Source organism: Zerene cesonia, chromosome 15 (assembly GCF_012273895.1).
Source record: "Zerene cesonia ecotype Mississippi chromosome 15, Zerene_cesonia_1.1, whole genome shotgun sequence".
In the NCBI taxonomy this organism is placed as follows: domain Eukaryota; kingdom Metazoa; phylum Arthropoda; class Insecta; order Lepidoptera; family Pieridae; genus Zerene; species Zerene cesonia.
In genome coordinates, this window is record NC_052116.1 from 3234230 (window position 1) to 3260715 (window position 26486).

The 26486-nt window shown below is 34.7% G+C and overlaps 1 protein-coding gene across 1 annotated transcript; it reads left to right on the top strand.

The window, feature by feature from the left end:
* LOC119832310 (meteorin-like protein) lies at positions 1 to 25855 on the top strand. The gene is made up of 5 exons (XM_038355973.1): positions 1 to 278; positions 22085 to 22296; positions 22405 to 22692; positions 24501 to 24636; positions 25095 to 25855. Exons 1-5 carry the CDS (start codon positions 172 to 174, stop codon positions 25327 to 25329), a joined length of 978 nt encoding a protein of 325 aa, XP_038211901.1. The 5' UTR covers positions 1 to 171; the 3' UTR covers positions 25330 to 25855.
* The last annotated feature ends 631 nt before the right edge of the window (positions 25856 to 26486 follow it).

Genomic DNA, 26486 nt, shown 5'->3' on the forward strand with positions numbered 1-26486 from the left:
ATTCGTTTAAAGGTAGAGCAGAGCTGGTGTATGCTCGATTTTTCTTTACGTTATTGTTTATATTTTTACTTAACTTAACATTTGAATTTATATTCAATGACGAAAATTAAATGAACGTTTTTAAGTGATGTGACATTTACATTGGCGTGTAAAATTTAAATAAAGAATCTAATGTCTTTTAAAATGGACCCGTGGACAATATTTTGGACTTTTGTTTTGGGTCTTACGAGTATTGCGGAGGCGGGACCTATTGGAGACCAATGTGATTGGACTGGAAGGTACGTTTTTCTATTTTAATATATTTTTGGTGCATAAATACGCAATTATTATTATCATAAACTTTCAGCATATCTAGTAATTTTTTCTAATTATAAGTAAGTTTCCAAAAAAAATCAACAGTATGTTCATAGTAATATTGGCGTAACGTTAGAAAAACGTTGCGGTGATGTAGTTTCGAAAAAAAAATCTTAAAAAGTTTGTAGACTATTAATTGTTTTTGAAAAAGTCCGGTTCACCATAAAAATTCTCTACATAATTAGGGGTTGGAAAATAGACTTTACCGCTTAAGACTTAGAGTTGTTTATAAATACATATACGTACAAATGTACTAATCTTCATAAAATTTGTAATTTTTTTAGTAAATCCTGTATCATTGTCATATTTCAATGAACACTGAAGATGAGATTCAAATAAAATGAGCTTGAGCCCTGAGGCCCTGAGCCTTTTAACAATAGGATTGTAGGTACTTAGTTAAGACAATTGAGGTCTTATTTTTAAATATTAAATTGAGTATTGTCTCTAGTACTTGCATTTATTATAAATTCATTTAAGGGATAGTTCTATTATTATAATTTAGTTGTTTTACCACATAAGTAACTATTTCTTTAAAGCCTGAGTTTTCTAAATTCTCTATTTTTTTGTATTAGCCTATTATGAAATGTTTCTAAATGTTCGTTTGTTTCAATCATGTATAAGCAGAATTCCAATTAGTTTTTAAGAATTTCCATTATAATCCTGACCCGAGGCGAGCCGCGAGTCATTCGCGCCGTGCAATTTGCTAATATGATGTCGGTGGGTCGCTTGCGTGTTCCAAATTGGCATCAAATTGTGGTTTCTTCTGCTTTTGTTTATCCGATACTGATCGCGGGTTTGCGTTTGTGTCATTTTTGGATAATCTTACCATAGACTTAGGCAGTGATCGTATATTCTTACATAAGTACGTAATACTTTCTAATTCTTTAGAAATGCAAATAATCCATTAAAAAGTCATGCATTTGGCAGAAATTTGAAAATATGTAATCTTGTAGATACAAAAGAAACACAACTTCCTAAGTAAGGAAGTTATTTAATGTCATCATAATCTGAATGAGTTTTTTTAAAGGATTTTTGCCGACTACAAATGAACAATGGGTAACGTTTTAGAAATTAAGATTATCAAAAGTCTATAAACACAAAACATAAAAGAGCTGGATGCATGTAATTTTCCCAAATAGCATTATCTCCAGCACCAAACATTGTAAACTGTGATTTCTAAAATACTGTCAACACTTTAATTTCTATTCTTATTTCCATTATGTCATTAGGGATATGTTAGGGATGACATTAAACTTGTCATCAGGTAATGATACTAAAAGATAATAATTGTAATTGTTAATGCACGCTCCGGAAACGGAGTTAAATGAGGGCGAATGCGGAACAAAATCAACAAGTTGGGTTTCCCATTGAGGGGTGGCGTGGGAAAGCCGTGGGAAAAGCTTTCTCGTCACCCCGGGACACGTGACCCTTCCGGCTTTAGGGGGTGTATCAATTGTTTATAAATACAATGAAAAGATACTTTATTGTGACCCCGTGGCCGGTATGAAGAGAGGGATACATTATGTGAAGTTGCGCCGTTAACTTGATAACTATGTAAAACGGGCAATATACTTTTTTGTTAAGTACTATACGGTTGCAAGATAATTATTTTATTGCAATAACAAAAATCCAATTTTATTTATGGTGAAAAGATAAACGAACGTCAATCAAAATCATAAAGTTTATCTCAAAGAACGAATTTCACGAGGGACAATCAATAATGCAGGCAAAAAAGCAAATTGAGTGTCAATGTACCGGCATCAGTGCATTGTGGGGCTTCAAGTTCATACATTAATATTTATTAGGGAGGGATACGGAGGGGAGCGAGCTGTTTATTATAATATCCTCCTATTATAACGCGTTCGCACGACATTCACTGATTGATAAGTAGACTAAATTGTCAGCTAAGTTCTCTTATGCATTATTTCCTTTGTGCTCTGTAATTGTACACTATCCTATTGAGCCTTCTTGCTTTTCTTTACCGCACAACTTCTTTACAAAATCCTCATGGACAGCATCAAACGTTTATCTGGATTTTATAAAAAAGTTTATAATAAGATGAGGGTTTAGGTTAAACATAATATTAGCAAAGTTGTTGTTGTAGTTTACTCAAAAACACTGGGCATATTATCTGGCTTTAATTTTAACATACTTTTTAAATCGGAGTCTATTCAATTGGAAATGTTATGTTCATGCTCTATTGTGGAACCACTTTCAATAGGTAGCTAAGAATCTAAAGGGTTATTATTTATTAGTATAGTCGTTTATGTAGTTGAAGTGCATGGCAAGATTATCCCTCATAATCTAGCTAATCTTTCTTATCCTTTAAGTAAATCTGTGCAAAGTCATGCAGCGCCGTAATGACTCCATAGAAGGATGGTATTAATGCGCGTATCTGTTTAGTAATGGCAACTCTTAACATATTTTATACAAACAGGTCCCACCTTATCAAGCAGTGATGGTCCTCTTACGCATATAAGTACATGAGCATTCGCACTTTTCTAGTTAATATTGTTATGTAAGCGGATGTTATATGTTATGTTGCTTAAGCAGGAAGAGTTATTTCTTATGGTAGACTCGACGTCAAGTTAAATGCATTAATTGTCTAAACAAATTGCTCCACGCACTTTCATTGTGCATGCGTAAGTCTCAGCGGATGTGCGCAATGTCTGCAAGAAAAAGTACAATATAACTTATTAATACGTAGGTTAATTTGTTTTAAGACTCTTTAACAGCGGTGTTGGCGCCGACATTACAAAGTGCATTAGGCTCAACAATGGCCAGCCCCACATAATAGATAATAGATGATAAACACGCTAAGACGACAGAATGTTGACATCCTGACTAATGTTTTTTTGAATGTTTGATTAAAGCCGTTTGTGGCACGTTACATGAATTAAAGTTGCGATGTAGATGGTAAGATAATTCTCCAACGTACAACTTTACGTAACGTCTTGGTAAGCTGTCTTACCTACCTATTTTGAAAAGTATGAGACTTAAGCTGATACTCTAATCTGTATGCAGTATGCAATAAATGTTAGTTCATTCTATCATCTTTATCAAGGCAACGGAAGTCATAAACGCCTAACATACGATACGTGGTTATTTTCAACTTTTGATTAAAAAAAGTGATAAAAATATGCCATGAGAACTTTTTGCGGCTTTATTTCCTGAATGACCCACATATTATATTCTGTGTAACCGCAAATACGGATGTTGCTGTATCACAGAATGTGATAAAACATCAGATGGCCAGTAATCGCACGCATATGGCTACCCCGAGTTAATTAGGTAGTGTGAAATTCCGGAAGAATATCCCATATTCCTTTCATATGTATTTACTATGATCGTTAGTGATCCAAAAGCGTTTCGGCAGTTCATGGGATCGAGGCGTCAGGACATTTCACATGGGATGAGCCTGGGAACACCACGCTCCGATTCCACTAAGAGAAAACATCCATCACATGTTGCTGTATGAAATCACGGTTATTTTTAAGCGACGATTGTTTTTATTCGCTCGCCAATTGGGGGCAATCAACGACACGTGTTCCGTTCGAGACGCTTGCCTTAGCCTGTCTATTGAGCTCATTGAATCTGCTGTGATATCATATAGTTATGTAAAATTATACAAGTACTAATGAAGTATAAGTACCAAATAACTATCTATGTATAACAAGTCCTTTTAGCTTCTCTGGAACGTAATTTCCCAAGATACTTGAGCCATGCGTTAATTAGGCACTATCATCTTTCCACTCATACTTTGATCTAATGTAGACATATTTTTATTATGTGCTTGAAGCGCAATCACAAAGATAAGCCGTCTGGTCGTCACTGAAGGGTAATTCAATGTTAAGACCATGTGTGATTTAAATTGTCTCCTAACTAGCTTCCAGCTTTATCTTTTGTATGCATAACGGTATCTTTGAAACAAAGCTCAATATCATATCTATTCTAAGGATGAAGAATGATTTTTTTTGTCGTTGATTAATAGTAATGATTTTGACCTAGTTCTTAATTAACAACGTTCGTAGAGTTCGTCTTGCTTTATTTGCATTGATAGACTGGTGCGTAACAAGTACAAACCTTAAGCAATACGTTTTATTGAAACTGTTTATTTTGAAAGTAAAACATTTGAATGGGCTATGTTCATTTTAATTTATCGATATTCCACACTGCAATACATTGTCTAATGTAAATTATGGTTAAATCTTACTTTAATTATAAGTAATTTCCTGGGAAAGGAGCTGTAAAGTACTCGTAGTTATTGCTTAACCATTTTACTGCAACGTTGCTCAATGTGGTACTGGTATATTGCATTAAAATGTTAGAAAGTTCTCTCAGAAAGAGTATCAATTTGTTTGTTATGTTAGCATTGAACACAGCATTCTTTGAATGAAAGAAGTATAGCCAATTAACATCGAATGTAGGTTGGCATTGTATCAGCAGGTCAGATAAAGGCCTTCTTTGTGTATTGGGTGTTTATTTTTTCAATTCGTTCTCGGAGACGCCTCGGTGTATCGGCGCTAATTACGGTCTCTGGCCTATAATGCGAGGTGAGCGACTGACGTGTAATTAATGCTTACCGATATCTATGGCCTTCTATAAATTTTTATAGAGCAACATACAAAGCATTTGCTCTACGGTTTTGTACTTTGATAATAATATATAGCACTCCTTTTTTAAACAAGTCAATTCTAAATTATTAGTGCCAGTAAACAAAAAAATTCCTAACGGTCAAGCTTTTACATGTAAATAAGGGAAGGAGGTGAAATAGGAATTTCGCCGAAAAATTTGGTATGCGAGATCAGCGGGATTTGTTGAATAATGCATTAGGGATCTAAGCGATTATTATAGAGGATGCGCGGGCGCGGGCGACGTCGCACGAGCTGCATTTTAATGCGCTTCAATCTGTACGACGCGCTGTCAACTTATATTTCTTACATTACATATTAGTTTTCGACAAAACTGATTGTTTATTTATACAGAGTAGTACCTTTTCCGGAATCATGCTGAGCATTAATGCGTTTGGCGCCTAAAATTTCTATTGTTTTTTTTTGTCTTCACACTGTAGTGCATCGAATATAGATAATATATTCTTTATTTTACCTATCATAGTCCAGTCCATTATTTACAATATACGACGCATCACTAATGAGGCAAGGCGGGTGAGGTGTAACTTGATGCTGTCCGAAGCGTCCCTAAACCGCCGACTTGATTGCCCTGTCTTGTCATCCATCATACATCTAGTATGTAAGGTAATCCCGAATGCTCATCGTACTAAAATAATGAAAAAAAAACTAATAAAGTTCTTCTTAATGCACAAGTTTGCGTTGCTACCTTCCATCATAAAGAAAACAGATTTTTTTTATACAGGTATTTCGTATACAACCTCTTTCACAATCATCGCTATCGAGATATCGTAAAAAAGGAATGAGTGGGGGCGACCGATTATAATGCAAAAAGAGCTTCGCGGTCGTTCCATAACCGATTGCAAATGGCACTCGCCTGAGGGCTCGCTGCGCCATTTATAGTCCCTTGCAATCTCGACCACAAAAAATAAAATATGCAATGATTTCTTCACCGATTCGAGCTCTCTATCTTCTGTTTATAATAATACTACTAGCGATGGATTCGAAGCAAGGAGACACTGAAATTAGTATGACAAAAACTAAGCGTGCCGCCGCCGTCCCCTTTTAAAATGCCTGAGCGTAACACGCAGCCTTTTTTACTTATTGGTATACCTTTGGTATTGATGAGACGATCGCCGCGTGGCTTCTAATACTTAAATCATTGCACTCATTATTTAATTTAAAGATCGCCAAAGCATACTTTGTTAAATCAATTATCCAAATGGGAAGAGGTCGAAGAAGAAAAGTTAAGTGTTCAACAATTAGGTATCTACAGACTTCATGTTAGTAAGAAATGTAATTATACTCGTATTCGATACTTCCCCAATTAACACGCTTATCATGGCGATAAATGTTACCTGACCATTATGTATTGGTTCAAGAATGCCATAAAACAGTATTGAGTTTCGTGTTGCCATACATCGTCTTGTTTATATTATGGAATGACCAGCGTACTTTGGCGACACAACAATGGTCGGCTGACATTACTTAAAACCTCAAAGATTTTACCCGATAAAGGTTAAATTGGCTTCTTTCGCTTAATAAGGTGCCCTACCTCTACAAAAGTGACAATCGTGAAATGCGCAACAACTCATTGCAATGCCACTAATGGTTTATCTCTAAAAAACAAACGGGCCTATTAAATGGTTAAATAAAGTGATATACTGCTATACTGCTTTCAAATGTACACCAATAATCGTTTCACAGTCTCTGCTTTTTCTTCACGGCTAATTATTTGTTATTGAATGAGTTGTTTTGAGGAAATACGTATCGGGTGCGAACACCATGTTGTCACTTGGTTGCATCTGGTTCAATCTCTTCCTGTGGGCTCAAGTCAATCAATCCCTACTTCCTCGACGTGAATAATTAGGTTTCGTGCTAAGATGTTTAATAACGCTTCAGTACGCGCAGTTGCGTTCGTCCGTGTAACAAAATATCGACACACGCTAAATGATATTTAATATCTCAGCACGGGAAGGATTCACTTTCGATCGAATAAAACTAAATTTCTGGAACGCCGTTAAAATCGTCTCCTTTTTCTCTTAATTTCTTTCCAACGACTTATGCACCATGGTCAATTATATTCATCGCCGGTTACTACGGTTAACTTATATGTTTTTATTACACCGATCAAGTTTCATAAATATTTATATAGAGTCAATTCAGCTTTATTTAGGTTATATTGTACAAATTAAATTTTTCAATTTTAAATTATAAGCAAAGTATATTTTAGTTTATAATGATACAGTATTACAGGACGATTAATAAATATGTAGAGTTCTATAACCTTTCACAATTTGAAACGACAGAAGCTAACGTAAATAAAGAGGGGTTTTTATTAAGTGACTGACTCTAATTGCCTACTTGAATATAGGGAACATACTTTTATGTCTTTAGCCAGTTGCTGTAAACTCGAACTTATCAGCATTAATTGGTGCCGAGATTTTATGGGCGGGAAATTGCAAGGAATATTAATGTGTTCTTATTTATAATTACCAATCTATTATTAACGACCTAGTCGTCGGTATTGTATAATAAGCTCATAATATGTAAATTGTAGACCACGTTTTACTACAGGCAGGTTTCTTTATTCGACAGATCAGTAGTGATTAGACATCTTGTGTGAACTGTATGAAGGGATATGAAATAAAAATAAGACGATATGTTTATCAAAGCTACATAGATCACGCATTAGTAGCGGTTATTTTGATTTACCGAACCGGTCTGTCGGCTTCACAATAGAAGAGCCAAGATCAGGCTTTTCACACCTCCGTATTTGAGATGCGATTTAGCGTTCACGCCTCAAGTATACTTACCCCTAAAGTTCGCACCTCGTAGCACATATCGGGTATATAATATGTAAAGTTATTTCTTGTGTATATTTAAAAAGGTGGTTCGCTGCCTTCCTCAAATAAAAGTGCATTACAATGGATATATGGCTGTCTATTTACCATTGTGAGTGACCTTTTACATGTTGCCCAGTTTACAAGTATTCTGAATATATATAAAATATACATAATTATAATTAAATGTGTTTTTTTTAATTAAGGATAAATGAACGTTATTATTTATATTTCTCTACTGAATTCCTTTCCAATTATACTTTAGTATAATTATCTTTTGACATTGTAGGCCGAGACATTATGTCGGTGTATTTTGATAATTTCGGGTGATTACAGCGGTTTGACTGTCCTCGTGACTTGGTCTAATGGTACCAACTACTTCGTGAGTTGAATACCATTGTTCGAGTGAAAGTAAGCAGTCGTTACGAGCGTTTTGCGTGTTACGAAAACAACGTTACTATCGAGGACGATTTTTTTATGTTTGCTAATCATGGGAATCTATATTGTAATGTTTACATTACAATCTTTGCGATTACCTCATATATAACCAGCTTCACACGTTATTTTATACCTAAAAGTAAACAAAGACAATCAAAATTGCAATTAACAATCATTATTATATGAGATGTATTATCGACGTCGCGTTTCTTATCCACGTCGCATTGAAACGCAAGCCACGTCATAATGTAATGTCTCCATTATCGACCACAATTGTTGCTCTTCGTGTTGGAAGTTAATCAAAATTGCATTACTCATACGAACGTTTGGTCACGGATACGAACGCGGAGTGATGCGCGGTAAAAAGTCACATTCGCTGGCTATATGTACGCATTTATGATTGATGAGGCGGTTTAATGTACACCGTTGAGAATTATCGAGATACTGAAGGGGTATCAATACGTGCGTGCACCTGCACTGCTTAATGACAAGTGGGATAATCTAGCGCTATTGGTTAGTGTTGAAGTGTAGGCGGGACGGTAGTTCTAACGAGATGAACAAACAGTACGGCCACTGCCGGGTCCGATATGTGCTTGACGTGCAACCGATGTTAAATACACAATACGCATTCGAAGTAGCTAGAAAAGTCCATTTTATGGTTAGGTGTCATGTGTACAATGCTAGCCGCCTTTTTTGCTCTTTATTTTGAAACTGGACTCTATTAGTTTTTAAAATGATTATTCTGAATGTTGACGAAGGATGGTAGGTGTTACTACAAGTGTTATATTAAACATTAACAAGTACTATAAGTAAATAGTACCTACTTTTCATTTCATAAGCTCTTACCCTGACTTAGATTAAAAACATACTAACAAAATTGTCTTAACTGCTATAATATTTTTACCTAAATGCATTTTGTGCAAATGAAATATGGTATAAATACGATATTATAAGATAGGATTATTTGAATAGGATTCAACGTGCGCGAGGGCTGAATATTTTTTCATGGACCGACACAAAGGATTGTTTGGATTCGGCTATTGTGTTAAACTTTAGTGGTTTCCAAACAAGCCTCGTACGTGACACGGACAAAAGACAATGATTCAGCGAATCGTTAAACATGAGTATTGAGATATTGATAGATGTTATTGAATTAATGAATATCGATCTTTGTGACTTTTACAGCCCTTAGAGAATCGATTGTGATTATAATAACTGTGAGGAGGAAAGCGACTCAAAATTATGCACGGATGAGATTATATTGCATCTCATTTTAATATATTATTATTAAACAATAAACTTAACGACCAACTTGTAAGAACTAGGCCACACTTTAATGGAATAAAGGGGATGGCACCAGATTGAAAATACAAAGAATCATCAAAATCAGTTCACCCCGTCGAAAATTCTAAGGTGGTATACCTTAAGGCTATATATAAGTTAACCCAAAAAAATCAATTTCGTTAATAATCTCCTCCTTTTTTGGAAGGCGGTTGAAAAACATTTTTTTATACCTACTCCTAGATCTAGATTTATGTATGTTCTAAATGTATTTGAATTGCATGCCAATGTAGATCATTTCATCGCATATATTATTGAGACGCAATCATAAATCCTGAAACTGGTTGGTTTGTCTGTGTGGTCATTACCGTCGCCTCACCAACTTGAAATATGATATTACACATTCTTCAACGGGCGAATCAACAAGGACACCGCGACTGCATTTACGCACTTATTAAATATGCATTTTATAACTACAATTAACTGTAATCGCTCTAGAGGTCCATTTCAACGGATTTTATATTCGAAACAAAGAATTACAGCCAATTTGTGACAGGATTTTACGACGTCAAAACCATAAATTTTTAAACACCATTTAGATATAAAAATGCTTTTTGTGGCATTGATGTATTCATAACTCGTTTTTGTACGATACATAAGTATTATGCTATTGTATTTTAGAATGGACAAACGTTTTAACATAAATCAGAGGAAAATTGACTTCATGTTTTATATGCAAATACGTACCACACAAGAACATAAGATAATAAATAGTAGATAATGTTATTCATGCCCAATACAAAAATGTTTAAGTTCATCCGAATTTATGAATCATGTAGGAGGAAAAGTATTGTTAAAAATATTAGATACAGTAATCAGTTTTATGCCCATTATATAACGCATTTCGCTGAATTATGTGTTTCATATCAAAATTAATTCTAGAATAATAAAATATTTAGTACATTTATATATGAAAAGAACACATGTAAAGCACTAATGAGGCGTTTGAATAATAAAATATTATTCAGTAAAGGTCTACGGAATGTATCGGCCATTCTTCGGAGCCTTAAACCGCTGTCCAGTCATCATCCGATTTAAGAGCTTTGGTATTCGCAAACCTCTAATTGGCTTCTTTTCCATATCGAGCCAGATCTGACGTTCGAGAAAAATCGAAAGATTTTGCATTCAATTCTACGAATATTCGTTTTTGGTAACTGTCCAACGCTTTGTTTAACATTTGCTGTTTATTATCTTTTTATTATTATAAAAAACTACTTTTTCATAAGTATTGTTATAATCTCTTTTTGATTAATTTATACTCAATGAAAATATGTATAATTTTCATCTTTGTCTGTATACAATATTATTTGATCTAGAATTGTATACCTACAATTGTTATGGATCGTTCAATTCGTCCAATTGACAGTGTTATCTCCGCAATAAACAACGAATGATCATATATTGTAGACAATAGAGGCTATAAAGACCAATTGCGCTCTAGGTCTCTTACCATGGTCATTGCAAGAACGTGCGTTGTCTAAATTATCGAGCGGCTCGGGATATCAATTTAAAACGTTTTGCTCTACTTTCGATTCCAATATTCCTTTCTAAAACACTGAATAGCTGTACTGGATGTTGATATTTATGCTTAGTTTAGGTAAAGTGTGGGCGGCGGGTACAGAATGTATAAATGAAGCGAGTTAATCAGATTGTACTGGTTGACGGTTGGCGCGTGCCGCAAGGCCGGTCAACTGAAGTCGCTGCTTATGAACCTTCTCGCTCGCACTCAAAGCTCTAAAAGGAGTTTCATGACTAAAGGTGGTTGTACGTAAACCATAAACCGGCCTAATGCAGTTAATGGTGTAGTTTGGACAATGCGGTACGTTCTCGGTCCATTTGATAATGCGTCTGGTTTGAGAATGTTGCTTGATTGTTAAAAAGTTGACAAGAATCAGATTATAAATGATTAAAGTAACGAGGCATATGAAGATTTTCAAAATGATATATCTTAGAAAAACTGAGATAAAACTGAGGCTTTATCAGACAAGCTCTGAGAAGCGTAAAACCGGCTCGAAGAGTTGTTAAGCAACCGAGGTATTCGTCATTGCATCGCCAACGTTATTCGAGACAACCGCACGTGCTATGTAAGGAATTGCAATGGATTCGATGTGGACACCTCTATAATATTATTCAAATCGATCGCGACGAAAAAACAAGAGCCGAATATAGCGAACGGTATTTAAATAACGAATTTGGTTACATTTAAATCTCTGAAGCCAATTTATCCAATTCGGAATGCAAATGTTGACCATTTTGAATGCAAATACTTCGACATATTACAAGTTGTTTAATTATTGCGATCCGTTCCGTTTTCTGTGGACAATTTTGCCCAATAAAGGCGATGAGCGGTTGGTTTTTGATCGATCGGGTTTGCATTCGCGATAGCCTCGGGCGTCTGGTGTCCAAGTTACAGAGGCCCGTTAAATAATAACAAGCATGTACTCGTGGTTCCACTGAGCTATAAATTGTCCGCAGCCTCCGGCACGCGGCACGCAATCTCAATGCGGAAAGTAGGTATACATTGATGTAGCTATAGCGCCTGTGTCCGCCGGCGGCGTGGCGGGCGGCTGCGCGCCCTGCTATTGTTGTAGCTACAAGTATTGTAGCTTTTACTTGGCCGTATAGAGACTTAAATGCAGTGAATGTGTAGCGGTCACTGTATTTAGCTCTAGTTCATTAAACCTATAAATCTTTGGACTACCTTACGTTGGATGTTGTACAATGAATGGGTATATAATAGATGCTTTACTAAACCGTTGATGATACGTTTTAAATGCAAATGATTTGATTTTTACGTTCAATACTTTTAATTGTAATGTTTTTTAAGTTGTTTTTTGTAATGTTAGAACTGGTATACTATAATTAAAATGTACCTTACCAGTTAATTGTACAGAGTGTAAGATAGAAAAACAATTTAAAGGACGATTAAAGTGGCATTTCGTGCTCCGCTTACTTCGTTATAATCGTGATAACGCTCGTAGACAGTTTTTGTGGACATTAGAAAGGCGGTGAATTATGACCGTTTCACTGCAATGATACTGGGACATTAAATTTAATTAAGAAAAACCGACCCACGGTATCGGCTACGATCTGGCAGCCGTTGTAATTTATCTCTTGATCAAATTTTAATTTGGACGGGTAATGCAAAATCTCTTTTAAATTTTTTGTTGATTTTTTCGTCATACTCAAAATTAAATATCTATTGCCGAAGTCCAAATGGAATTCTTAATCAAGAGCTTATGTGTAGTTTAACTTTAATAACTGGTGTAATTATACGCTAAGTATATTTTATAATATCACAGTAGACGAAACATGCGTACAGAAATGCGTTGAAGTCTTTTGTTTCTGAACATTTAATTAAGGTTGTAATATTTCGATATAACAATTTTCATAGCTGTATAACTTTAACATATTTCTTGATAACCATAAAAAATCAAAGTATGTAATTCGATACATGTACTCTACAAACCTTGTAATATTGAGATCTGTCATCTTTTAGTTTGGCAGATTTGAGATATACTTAAAATTACATGACACAATAGTTCAGATTTTTTTCTGGGAATCACGCTAAACGTGATAGGTAATGTAGGCCAATGAAAACACAAGTGAAATAGTTAGTATTCAGTGCGCAAACCGCACTGTTCTTTCTCACGCGCGTCTCGACCCGTGTGAAACGCACATGCGGGTTCGGCTGTAAAACTTTGTTTGTTTACATTTAACGTATCGTTATCGATAACATAAATCTGAAATTTTGGTAATATAATATATATAGGTACAATAACTTTGCTCCCCTATGAATAGAGTCTATCAACGCGCTAACCTGTCTCTTCATTTAATTACGAAATTAATTCAATTTGTAGAAATAAATATGTAGAAATAATGTATAGAATCTCGCTAACCAATTAAATAAACAAAATAATTGGCACAAGAAAATGATAAAATTGTAGAATTCTGCCACTAAACAGCGAGAAATAATGTGAACAACGTTGCTAATTTGTATATCGAAAAAGCACCGGTCGGACCGCTATTTGAGACCAAATTATACTCAATTTATCTGACAATATTACAAATCAGAATATAATTATTCATTTCGCAAATTATTAAGATATATTCCTAAACTATAGATATCATTATACAATTTAATTGTATGCTATTAACAACGTGATGTTAATTTAATTAATGCATGGTAATATTGTTTAATCATTATTTGTTTAATGTTATTGCTTAAACCAAAACAGTTTTGTTTTTAATATAAACTAGCTGACCTCACAAGTTTTCGTACATAAGCGTTATTTAATACTTGTATTTTATAATATCACTCTGCCGCATAAGCAAATACCCTTGCTGTTTATGTTCCTTATCGTAATGAAAGTTGTTTTATACAAGGTGAACGATTTCAAATATAATTTAGTTCCTATAGTATTGTCCGTTTAAATTATTGCAGATTTGTAAGCACTGTTCAATATTAATGAATATTATTGATATCAGGTTTATGAGCCTATTGTATTATAAATATTATAAATAGACCCTTAGTATATAGAGGCATACCAATATATATAAGGTTATGTAATGTATTATTTGTGTTTATCTTATTATATTAATTAATCAAATTGAATAGAAAATCAGATATTTTAATTGATTGAAGCCTTCGAGATGTTGATAACTTCTCCATATTATTTGATATCTCCTTTATGCTAACGTTAATAATAGGTATAATATGTAGTTATGTATATTGTATAGTGAATGACAAAAACTCATTTAGTTATTTATTATGCCGTGGGGACCTTTTTGCGTCGCAATTTATCATATCATTTATATACCTACATAATTTATATAGTCTATTGTGTTTTTTTTTGCGAGGTATTTTAAATAAGTGACTATTGACTATCGCCACGCCTTTATTTTTTTATTTCAAGTTCCTGGTATAGATAATAAATATAATTCCAAATTTAATATTATAACAAAGAAATTGAATGTTTTTTTTATTATCGTAAAGGAAAGGTATAAGCATCCTGTTAAATAAGATATTAACTTAGGCCTAATTCACACGAAAAATCAATATGTCAGATGAGATAATATTGGTTATCTTGATATAGACATGAAATTGACAATATGACGTTTGTCAAATATTGTGCGACTGACTTATCTAAATTATCTCGTCTGTTTGTATGTCTATACTTTTGATTGACTGGAACATCTCGTTTGTGACGATTTTTGTAAAAAATAAAAGAATCCTCAATAATAAGTAACATTTACTCATCTAAACATTATTGTGTATGCACACTATTCCTTATCAAGCATTATGGATTCATGTTTAATTTATTATTATAAGCGAAAAATGCAAAAAACTCAGCTAAGCCAAAATTGGTTAAATTATTTGCACGGAAAACATGCGTGCGAAAAATTTAATCAGAAAATTTATTGCCGTCGGCATTTAATATGTGAATATGTATTCAAATGTTTGGAATGATTTACCATCGATTCCCACGTTAGCGTTCACGTGAAAGCTTGTGATAAATACATGATCGCATAAAATCCTTGCTATCACCTTATCATCGACATTTCCCATGCTGTCCCTTTTATTCGTCTCATTTTGCAACTATTTGCATTTACAACAAAAACTGTTTGCGTGTAACCTACAGCTGATAACATGCGATATTACTGTATTATTATGTTTATTTTGATAAGCCTGTAATATTTTGTTTGTTTTCTCACAAGATTCTTTTCGTTGAGAACAGTATGGTACATTTTTCGTATGCTTTTGTAAGTATGCTTAAATACATATGAAAAAAGCTGAAGTTTTGTAGCTGCGCTTCTCTGTTATTATGAAGGAATGTGCGATGTTTACACAGCGTCTTAATTACTTAAATATGCTTCTTAAATTGCGGGTAATTGTAGCGCTACGGTAACTAGCACTGTTTTATAACATTCTTACATTTTTTTGTTCTGTTTATGAGCAAATTATTTTTATAATATCAAAAGCTTAACTAAAATAAACAAACATTATGTATAGGTAAAGAAGATTGTAGTTCATAACTTTAATAGCGTAATTGAAAAATATGTATTCAAAATATAACAAAGCAGTTTTGTCTTCTCTTTATTATAATATCATTCGTTTTAAAAACCGGCCTCTACCATTTAAATAAACCATATTAAACGAGGAGGAAAGATAAACTTTACATTAAATGTAAATTAAAGTATCTGTTACTTGAATTTAACGTCTTTTCGCGCGTCTTTTCTACTTAATACACAAGAAATCCACACTACTCGCACAGGTCATCGGTAGGTGTTCTCCAAACATTATTTACAATATCTGTCAGCCCCATGGCCTCCATATGCTTACATGGCGCCGGTGACGTCGCTGCGCCGCCGCATATGCGCAGCCTCATTGATGTTCTGATATTGGTGTGAAAAAATATTTTATGGTGCTCTGTTTATGCTGATGGCTCTAATGCTTTTGTTATGAGTACGGATGACGTAGTTGTTAAGATCGTGACATACTTTGGTAGCGTTTTTTTTATGTTCGATCATAATATGTGTGTACTTTGATACTCTCTTCGGTAACACGGGCTTGGAGACAAAAACAATTTGCTTTAAAGACATTCCTATCATAGTTTTATGTTTACTATGTGTATAAATTACTTTATGAGTATTATATGTCTTACACTTGCCAACGCACAATAAAAATTGATTGATCACAATGATAATAACAGTCGGAAGCAAACGCATTATGCGATTATTACACGCATCGCATAGCCAGGTGCAAACACAGTTTTCTGCATATAATTCCATGGTAGTTGAGTCAATTACCTTAAATTGCTCTAATAGGTTCTTAGTCACGTTCCAGACTATAAGTGCCTATATCAGACTTGTCTGCACAGGTAGGTACATATTTATCATTGCGGTTGAATGCATATTAAAAGCACTGAGTGATAAGGCCGCCCAATAAATTGTACACTTTTTTTTTCGAATAGTGGAGTTTAGGTGTGTACAACTTTATTGAAGCGTTAAAATTTAAAACAGCAATCATATCGCTCCTCTTTAAAAAATTTACCGTCGAAGCTTAACGACTGAACCAAACCTTATGCCTAGCTTTAACTCGTTATGGTAAAATATAAGTTGATTCAAGCATGCGTCGATACATAGTATTATTATTAATGATACTCAGTAGAGGCGTCACCAATGGTGGCCGCGATTTGAGCAGTGTAGATATAAGGTCGTGTTGGAGACGATGACAGAGGGTCGCCCACGCGCTCTCCGCACGAGTTCACTCCATTATACAATCAAGACGAATAGCTGGAAACACGTTATGTAGGTAGGTAGTAGGTACTGATTGCTTAGCCCAGTATCTGGCTAACAATGATCTGAATGCAAATGGGATCTTCTTGTTTATCGATTTAACGGAAATATTTACTTAGTGTTTGATTATAATTGAGTGGTAAATATGTAGTATCAAAGTATTGTTATTCTAAATTTCAAATTTGTATTAATAAACCCAATCTATAAAAAAAACTTATGGTAATGCAGAGCATTATATAATTTTTAATATATACCACAACGGCTAACACATTCTTTTGTTCTTACATTCCGGCCGCGAATATAACTTTTGTAATTCTATTTTGAAGATATAGATTACCAGATACAATAGATGACCTTATAGGGCCGATAGGTTTATATGTGGAGAATACAATAGTACGCACGTGCGCCGCCGCAGCCATTGTCCAAACTCCAAATGTTTTGTAAATGTATCTACGTCCAACCATTGTTTCAAGGAAATCCTGCATACATGCTTTGACACTTACAATAAATTTAGCTCATGTGTACTTTAATCGACTTAAAGAGAAACAAGGCTAAATGAATCACGAAATTATAAAAATAACTAAATAAAAGGAGCAAACGCTAAATGTCAGTTGAATCGCAATAATAATCATTAATAACGAAATTAATATAAGCATAAAAATTTGGAAATATGATTTGAATAATGGAATCGCTAAATTTACATTTATATTTATTGCTTTGTTTACAGAAATAATCGTTAATTCGATGCATGAAATCGAAAATAATTAAATCAGCCACGAGTAAGGCAAGTTGCGGAACTACTTTTAGGTCCACTCATATGGCTCCAAGTCCAACCTAGAAACAAAAAAGTCGTTTATCATCTGCGGCTGTGTGCGTCATTGGGACTTTCAAGTGTGTGGGTGAAGTTGAAAGCTTATAAATCTCACAGTGCTTGTTGGAGACAAGGGACTCGAAACTGTAGCGGGCACAATACGCGTATTACCATATCCGCTTGCGACAGATTTTATCCAGTCCCGTTTAGAAATAGACTATTCGTATCTTATTTTATTATCAGACTAGCTTAGTGCCTACGCAACTAGCCTACACAGTCCAGTCTTAGGTGGACTAAATAAATTGAACGCCGAGATTGCGTTAATTTCCTTCTTGTTAGCCAATATTCTGTCGTCGTTAGTGTATTTGCTACCGTGAATCATATATTTTATTAGACTATTACAGTAAAAAAATTGATATAAAATATATTGGTATATCAAGTTACGTATTTTCCATATATAGGGTCGATATATTTTTTTGAAACTTTCTTGTATTAGGTAGGCTACCGAGCTAGCGGCGCGTGGGCTGTTTCTCCATAACACGCGTGTCAACCTTAGGGTTACCAGAGTCCAGTGAAATGTCGGATGATTTTCATATAAAAATGCATAATAATAAGAATAATTTTTGTTTCTAGAAAAAGCATTATAATCAAGTAAAGTCTATGATTGTTATATCACGCATGTATAGAAAAATGATTTTATTTACATAATAAATTTATAATAAAATCCTATTTAGTAGATATTTTTAATTGGGAAACACAGATTAAAAAACAAAAAAATATTTACTCTGAATAAAAGATTTATAAATAATTAAATTAAGGCGTTTAAAAATGCGCTTCTAGTTCCAATTATTATTAATTTTATCAAAATTAAGTTTTACTTCAAATCATTGTACAAGTCTAAAGTCTTATCATATTGTTTCTTTTATTACAGGCAACCCTAATTCAGATGAAAGTTGAATGCACTCGTCATTGTTATCTTGCGCCAGGTTTTGGGCGAGAATAAATAAAACTCTTCGTAGAAAAGATATACATTTATTATACTATTCTGTTGTTGTATGATAAGGCTTTATGACTCTGACTAACTTTCTATACTGGCTAAACACTCGTCGTAAATTGCGATATAATATGAAATAGCTTATAGTTCTTTCTGTAGAAAGAAAGAGAATTATAGTGTTATCAATACTTATTAAATATTCATGATTTGAATGTAAAAGCGCTTATTTTTTTAGATTTAATTCGATCTCATATGAGCCTTTGTTTCTACGTCATTTATAATTAAGTTTCACAGTTTCAAATTGTTTTTGTTTTCTTCAAATCTTTTACAACCTTAAAATAATTTATAGTCACAATCAGAAATGATTGTATTTCTATGCAAATTTCGAAATACAAAAGGATATTTGGCTATTATTATGTTACACCTTTCGCTTGACCTCCATTTACATTCGGCGACGGGTTTCTCCATAATCTTTTCTATAGATGCTATTATTATATTATTAAAAAATAAATCGCTTTAGGCAACACATCAATTCAAAACTGAGATTATAACACTGGCATGCTAAAACTTTAGATTTATTGATTCTAGATTCTAATTACAGGCGGTTTGGTCGTAAATCGACAATAGAGTTTTGTAACCACTGAAAGGTTCTCTTGATAAGCTGTAAAAAGCCTATTACCGCTTCCATGAGACGGTATAGCACTTCAATATAATCTCAAAGATTTTTAATAATACCAATGTATGAAATGGCTTACTCTACTGCTGCTACGACATTTAGAATTAATTGATATTTGAAGTGTTAGATGATTTCATAAACTTCTAGGAAGCTTATCTTGTACGATTTCATTAAAATTTACGACTTTCGACGGTAAAAAAATATTACTCTGCAGCGCCATCAAGTAATATATTCCATAGGAATATAAAAATGCGTTAAGTGTATTTTTTATGGTTTGTTTTATTGATTTAAAGGACTGCTTCGTGATGCATTAACGTATCTACATTAGCAGCTTTTAGTCATATCAGCGCGTATAAGCTTCATCCATTAAAAATCCTTTTGTGTTATTTGAAATAATTATATTTCTACTATTGTGTCAAAAAGAATTTCCAAGAATTTAACAATCTGTTTGTCCCCGCTACCGGTTTGTAGATTTAAAACAGCGACGAAAAACGCTATCGCGATGTAGAAAATGAAAATACTTGATTTAAATTGTTCAGCAAAATAAAAACCTGTGTTAGTTCTTCTCATAAACGAGCACGAAATCTTTTAAGATCATATCCGCGGTGACAACAAAAAATATGTCCGCAGAACACACGAAACAACCCACGCCAGTTAACACCCCTTGTATTTTTTTAGGTAAGAAATACATATAAATGCGGTTTTAGCGTGGCATTGTTTTTTGTATGTTTGTTTTAGCGCGCGCCGATAGCGTTTAGGCGCGACGGCGGCGATGCACAACCCATTTCACGTGGTGGAGCGTACAAACGTGGAAATAATATTCCTATATTTCGTAATGTGCTTATTAAGCTCCGTGTTTTCTGTAGTGGCTTATGAAAAATTTGTCATATGTAATAAGCTTTTTAGTTTGGTGTTTTGTGCAGTTGTGATATAACTGCGGGGTCATAGTAAATAAAAAAATAGCATTTTTAGCCTTTCTAGATATATTAATATCTAGTAACAAAAATCTTATGCATTAAAAACGGTCGTTTTCGACGCGAAAATATACAAACAAGCATACTTTCACAATTAAAATATTATAAGTAGGTAGCTATAACTATAGTTAAAAGATATTAAGGAATGTAGCCGAGTACCAAGAAGAACTCCTTTTATTAGTTAGTAATAAATAAGTAACAAAACATTGTGGTCTCTTATGAGTTGTTAACCCCCGACTACCCCCGGCAACACGTGTACATGACCTGTCATGTAGGTAAAATTCCACTTGACTATTTAAACCCTATGAGATTTTTTCTCAACATGTGTTTATGTTTTGTTTACTTTATTTAATTTTAATACTATTGTAATAATATAAATAGTCTATTTATTTTGCTGACTACAAATATATATTAATAGTTTTCTACTAAATATGTTTTTAAAATAAAAATATGCGATATGAGGTGTGTTTTCATATGTTCGTAGAAATCAACCAAGAGTCTAACTGATTTAATGGTATTAAATATTCAAGAGCGTATAAGAGCTGAGTACAATGCAATGTCAATTAAGGAGCTATTATATTACACTAAAGAGCAAGATAAATAAATACAGAACCCAGCGAAGTCTGAAGAGACGCACTTCACCGACCGGTTTTTGTATTAGCCCGTATAGTACAACCCATTAGGGTGGATTAAGGAAGCCCCGTGATGACGTGAAGCATTAAGGATGTGACTGGCTCATTTTATAAATATTTCTTAATAAAAAAAAATAAGAACCTTTTGTAAAAAATACCTTAAAGTATTGAAAATTCATTAATACATGGTTTGAGCTTGAGCTTCAAGTATAAAAATCGATTTAAATTAAGTCAGTACAAAGAATATGAAGCGGTCAGTATATTAAATAAATTTATTAAGTATCATAAAAAGATTTGAAGGCGATTTCTCCAACACTCTGACTTGGTCGTAGTAAAGCTCTTACAATACAAAATAAATCGTAACACGACATTTCGGAGCAGACAAGGGAACATAACCCGATAATAAAGTTGAAGCGTCAACCTCGGGCCACACGTACAATGCGCTTTACATAAACCCCTTGTCGTGTCGTCTTTTTATTGCTGTCGCATATAAGAATAATCCTACATGGCATCTTTTATAGCCTCGCTTCACTCATATATCTTAGTTTTATAATATAAAGTTGGGGTCGTCGGCTGGGCGTGGGCGCTACTCCAGAAATTCAGCCCACGTGCCGCCGATGTAAGATACGCGCACAATTGGCTCCGGGCTTGTTTATGGGAGCATTTCTCGAGATACAAACCAGAAATGACACTTCGATCGCGTGCCGCAATCTCGGCCTCACCGCACACTTTCCATCTAGATAATAATGTAATTTCATACAAAAACACAACTTTATGAAGCGCAAATGTGCGCTCATTGCCTTGTTTGACATCTCGTAATTGTTGTAGGTATTATTAATTATTTCAGACAAGATCGCTATAAAATTTAAATTGGATGTATTGTGATAAATGAATGCCAGCAGACGCGTAATATAATAAATGATTAATTACGTCGTCGCGTTGAAACAATTTTCGAAAGCCATATTTCAAATGTTAATTTATTTTATTACGTTTAGTGGGAGACAAAAACATTAATGGATACAACAATAATGAATGTCGGACATGATATGTTTGTTTTGAGTGTGTGTTTAACGTTAATGTGTTTTTTGTTTCAGTGGGTTGAGCACAAGCGCAGAGCGGGGAGTGACGCCGGTGTACCTCAGGTGCAGGGAGGGCACGGTGTCGTGGCTGTACCCGCGGGGAGCGCTCCGGTTGCTCTTCCGACCGCCTCTGCCGGCCGACGACAGGGACTTCAGGGTGTGCATTCGAGTGATAAGACGCCCAGACCCACCTGATTTGTTTCATTCGCTGCAGCTTAATGATTTAGGTAAAAGACTTGATGTTTTTGCATGAAGTTGTTTACTTTTTGATTTATGACATTTGGAGTAGAGAGTAGAGGAGTAGATATAATGCAACGAATATTTTCCATTTACAGAAGCTGCAGAGCGGTTCCCAGCCCGTATATTCGTTGAAGGTGTCCACAGGTTGATACCCCTCTACGCGCCTGACGACAACGACCCTCGCGAGCTTCGCTGTTTCAGAAGCAAGCACGGTCGCGCTGCTTTGTATGTCGAAGCAGAGCCAGAAGAGGGGCCAAAGAGAAGGGTGGCCACCTTCAAGTACGAGGTCCGCACGCTGGAGAGGCACTACGACCCCGCCACAGCTGAATGCAGACCCTGCTCGGAGTCTGAACTCGAACTAGCCTTCTGCACTAGCGATTTCGGTAAGATTTATGAAAAAGTTATGCATTTTTGTAGAACTTCTTTGAATTTTTTGCTCATTTAGGTACACTTTCATTATTTACTATAAAATTAAACAGTGGGTTGAAAACTGAGTCAAATGTAATCATAAATTATGGCAATAGATATTCTGAACTCTGAGGAGATAATAGATATAATAAATAAATGTCCTAATAACTTATCGTTCGTGTAAGTCTAATAGGTAATAATGTGTAATAACATTTTATTGGTTCTAATTTGCACGATTGCATTATGACATTCTGGGCTAGCCTTTATCTAGACTAAAACTATATTAACGGGATCGTATTCTCGGGTTTTCTGAAATATTGTGGTCTCTGCACCCATCGCATAATGAATCAAGAAAACCAGTAGCGGTCTCAGAACAAAATAAACCGTCATGAGCGCGCGACGAAGACTGCACGGCAATTTGTCGCTATAATCGAGATTCCTTACGTAAAATTTTACGTTATTAAATAAAATTATAATTTCTTTTCACTTAACCATCGTGTATTTGTTGAGAATGCGCTTATTATCCTACTCGTGATTACCAAGAGAGTACTTTTTATTAAAAAGAACGTTGCGCAAGTCTTTGTTGTACCGCTAAGTGACCGCACGATGTTCTTAGAATGGCGCGGGATCAAAATGCAACTTATACCGGTCCTGAATCCGGAGTACGGAAGCTCGTACATATGCAGGATAGTGGCAGCTAAGATTCAATTTACCTCCATAATGAGTAAAGATGACAAGTACTGGATAAACGAGTAGAAAGGCACGCGACGCAGTGGGGAGCGGACTTGTGAGGTTTTTTATGCTATTGTGATAGATTATAATGGTGTTTTGTAGTTGCCCACGGAGCGGTGGGCGGCCGACTCGACGTTATTAGCCGCCTCTACCACGGGCCTTAGAAATTTTTGTGTGTCATGCTACATAATAATCATCGATATTCGAAACAGCGTGACATCGAGCGAGAACAACTATTTGGTCCTCTCGTATTAAGACTTGAATATTTTAATTCGGTGCCGAGCTTATAGGAAACATTAATTACTGGATTAGTCGACACACCGATTTATAATATTAATTAAATTTTGACTTGATGTTGGCTGCAATTATTTATTCGAAAATAAGTAGGAAATGCTACAGATGATTAGAGTAACGATCGGACATAAACGCTATTTATTGATTTTCATTAGTTATCATCTTTTACACAGTAGTTTTTTTAAATCATCTTTACTTTACGACTTGGTAATAAATGTTCATTCGTGGAAATATATGACTTGATAGTTTTAGTGTGTATAAAATATGTATTTAAATAGTTACGACGCATAGAGATTTAAAAAGATAACGAGCTATCTCGTTAGCTAAAAGCCTCCACTGTAATTATCGGCTCCGGGCGGCTCCGAGTGAATGTCCATTTACAATTCACTTATCTACGTTCAAACAATAGTTGCAAAATGCTCCACAATTTGCTTATTCACGATTCACAAAAAATATTTCTGTAACAATAGCGATAAGTACCTAATATAGTGGACGGGTTTCGGTTTTTGTGCGTCTGGAATTTGGTGACGTCACCGTTAGTGGCTTTAATAATATATATTAAGAGCTGATAAATATAAAAAAAAAAACCTACTGGTCCCTTCTGAATATTTATATATATATATATTAACCCTTTTGAGATTTAATGTTTTTAATCTTTGCGGATAGAAATTTACATATAAATATATTTGTAGGTTTTGATGCATATCGCATTATTTCTGGTAATATTATTTTAACAATTTGTGTCCTTTGTCTCCAGTGGCCCGAGCAGTAATAGTGGGCAGTGAGCAGCGGGAAGACTTGGACACAACTCAGCTGACGCTGCGGCTGACCAAGCTGATCCGCGCCACCGGAGCAGACGGCGAGCCGTCGGATTTAGATGACGAGTACTATAGGTATGTTGTCTTTGTATTGTTTCAATATAGCGGTTATTATCTCAACAATATATTCTTACAAAGTTTTTAGAAAAAACCATGTAACAAAAAAAGGAGTTTTGTTTGATTTTTAATTCCAATGTTATGTCCAAAGAAATAAAATGTTTTAAAATTGTTAACATTAATTAATATCACAAATTAGTCACATTTTGGTTAACAATTGAGAGGTAGAAGCTATGTACTTTTTTTTAGCCATTTTCTTTTTTTAGATATCTTCATTTAACTATTTAACCAAAGTGAAAACGATATGAAAACAGTGTGGCATATAGAATAATAATTAATTTTACGAAGAGTTAATATGTATTAAATTATTTAGTTGTTTATTAACTTAGTTGCCTAATAATCCTAAATATTAAATTATACGAAATAAATACTAAAAAACCCGTATCCGCTATAATACTGTATTTATCAACCCCCAGGTACGAAACGGACAACACACTCCGTGCGAAGCGTTCGCTGCACGCGCACGTGCACGTGTCGGCGGCGTGCGGCGCGGGCGCGGGCGCGGGGGCGGGCGCGGGCGAGTTCGTGGTGATGGCGCGCCGCGCGCTCGGCCGCCTGCGCCTCGCCTGCGCGCCGCGCGCCGCGCACTGGGACCGCCTCGCGCGCCGCCGCACCGCCGACGGGAACGCGCACTGCGCGCTGCAGCCCTAGCCGCACCAGCCGCACCAGCCGCACCAGCCGTACTAGCCACACCAGCCGCACAGCCGCCAGTGCCAGTGTGTGAAGCGAAATGGGCTTGGGAGTATAGAGTACATGCTCTTGCATTAGTGAGAGTGGAATGGGGAAGTGTACTGCAAACTTGCACTGCGCGCTCTACAAAAGCGCACGTGCTGCTGCAGAATGAGGGGGCGATGTGCTGGGACTCCGATTGCGCCTCGCTTTCTACAATAGTGTTGTGTTGGAATTTTGTAGCGAATAGGCTCGATAATCGAGTGTTCAGAATGTAGCGCTGCTGTAATAGAAAAATAATGGACGATAATCTGCTGGTTCCATGTAAAGTAATTTGAGAACCTTAAACACTAAAATACAATAAATCTAACTAATCTGTGAGATATCTCATGGCGTGTGTCTTAGAACGATATAAACTTGTTAATAAATATTTATGACACTGTCTTTAAAAATAAGAAAACAGTCGCTTGCCATAAATTAGCTTGTACAAATGCAATATTGTAAATATGAATTAATATTAATGAAGTGTGGTCCACAGTGCCAAATGTAAGATTTATATATAGCTTATAAGGTTGATCTCAAGCTGTAAATAATGTACATTTTAGATTACAATTTAATGGATATACGTTATTGCCATGTATAATATAATGCTATCATATAGCAGCAAATTATTATTTTAAAAATAAGAACTAAATAAAATCTTTTATTGATACAAATATTTTTTATAGCTTTCAAGGATTTTATGTGTTAGCACGTCTCATGAAAACAAAATATTGTTATTTTGAATATTCGAGCTTAATATTAACCTTTTGATATTTATTGACCTTTAACTACATAATAATCCTTATTATGTATTATGATAAGGAAAGCTTATATTACTATAACCCTATCAATCTAGTGCTTCCAGTAATAGAATCTATAAATTATATAAAAATAATTGATACTATTTTTCATTGTGAAATAACATTCTTTATTTAACTCTAATATATGTATACAATTAATATATTCTGTACAGATGTTTAAATATTTAAATGTATTAATGAAAAAAAATTGTGATATAGTTGTATTGAAATATTGTCAAGTGCCTATTGTAGATAATAATTTGTACATGAGGAAATATAAATGTGCTGTTAAATAAA

Excerpts from the sequence above, each read along its gene's own strand:
- LOC119832310 (XM_038355973.1), top strand. The coding sequence starts at position 172 with ATGTCTTTTAAAATGGACCCGTGGACAATATTTTGGACTTTTGTTTTG. Across the intron at positions 22,693-24,500 it reads CTTCTGCACTAGCGATTTCG|TGGCCCGAGCAGTAATAGTG; the intron begins GTAAGATTTATG and ends CTTTGTCTCCAG. Across the intron at positions 24,637-25,094 it reads TTAGATGACGAGTACTATAG|GTACGAAACGGACAACACAC; the intron begins GTATGTTGTCTT and ends ATCAACCCCCAG.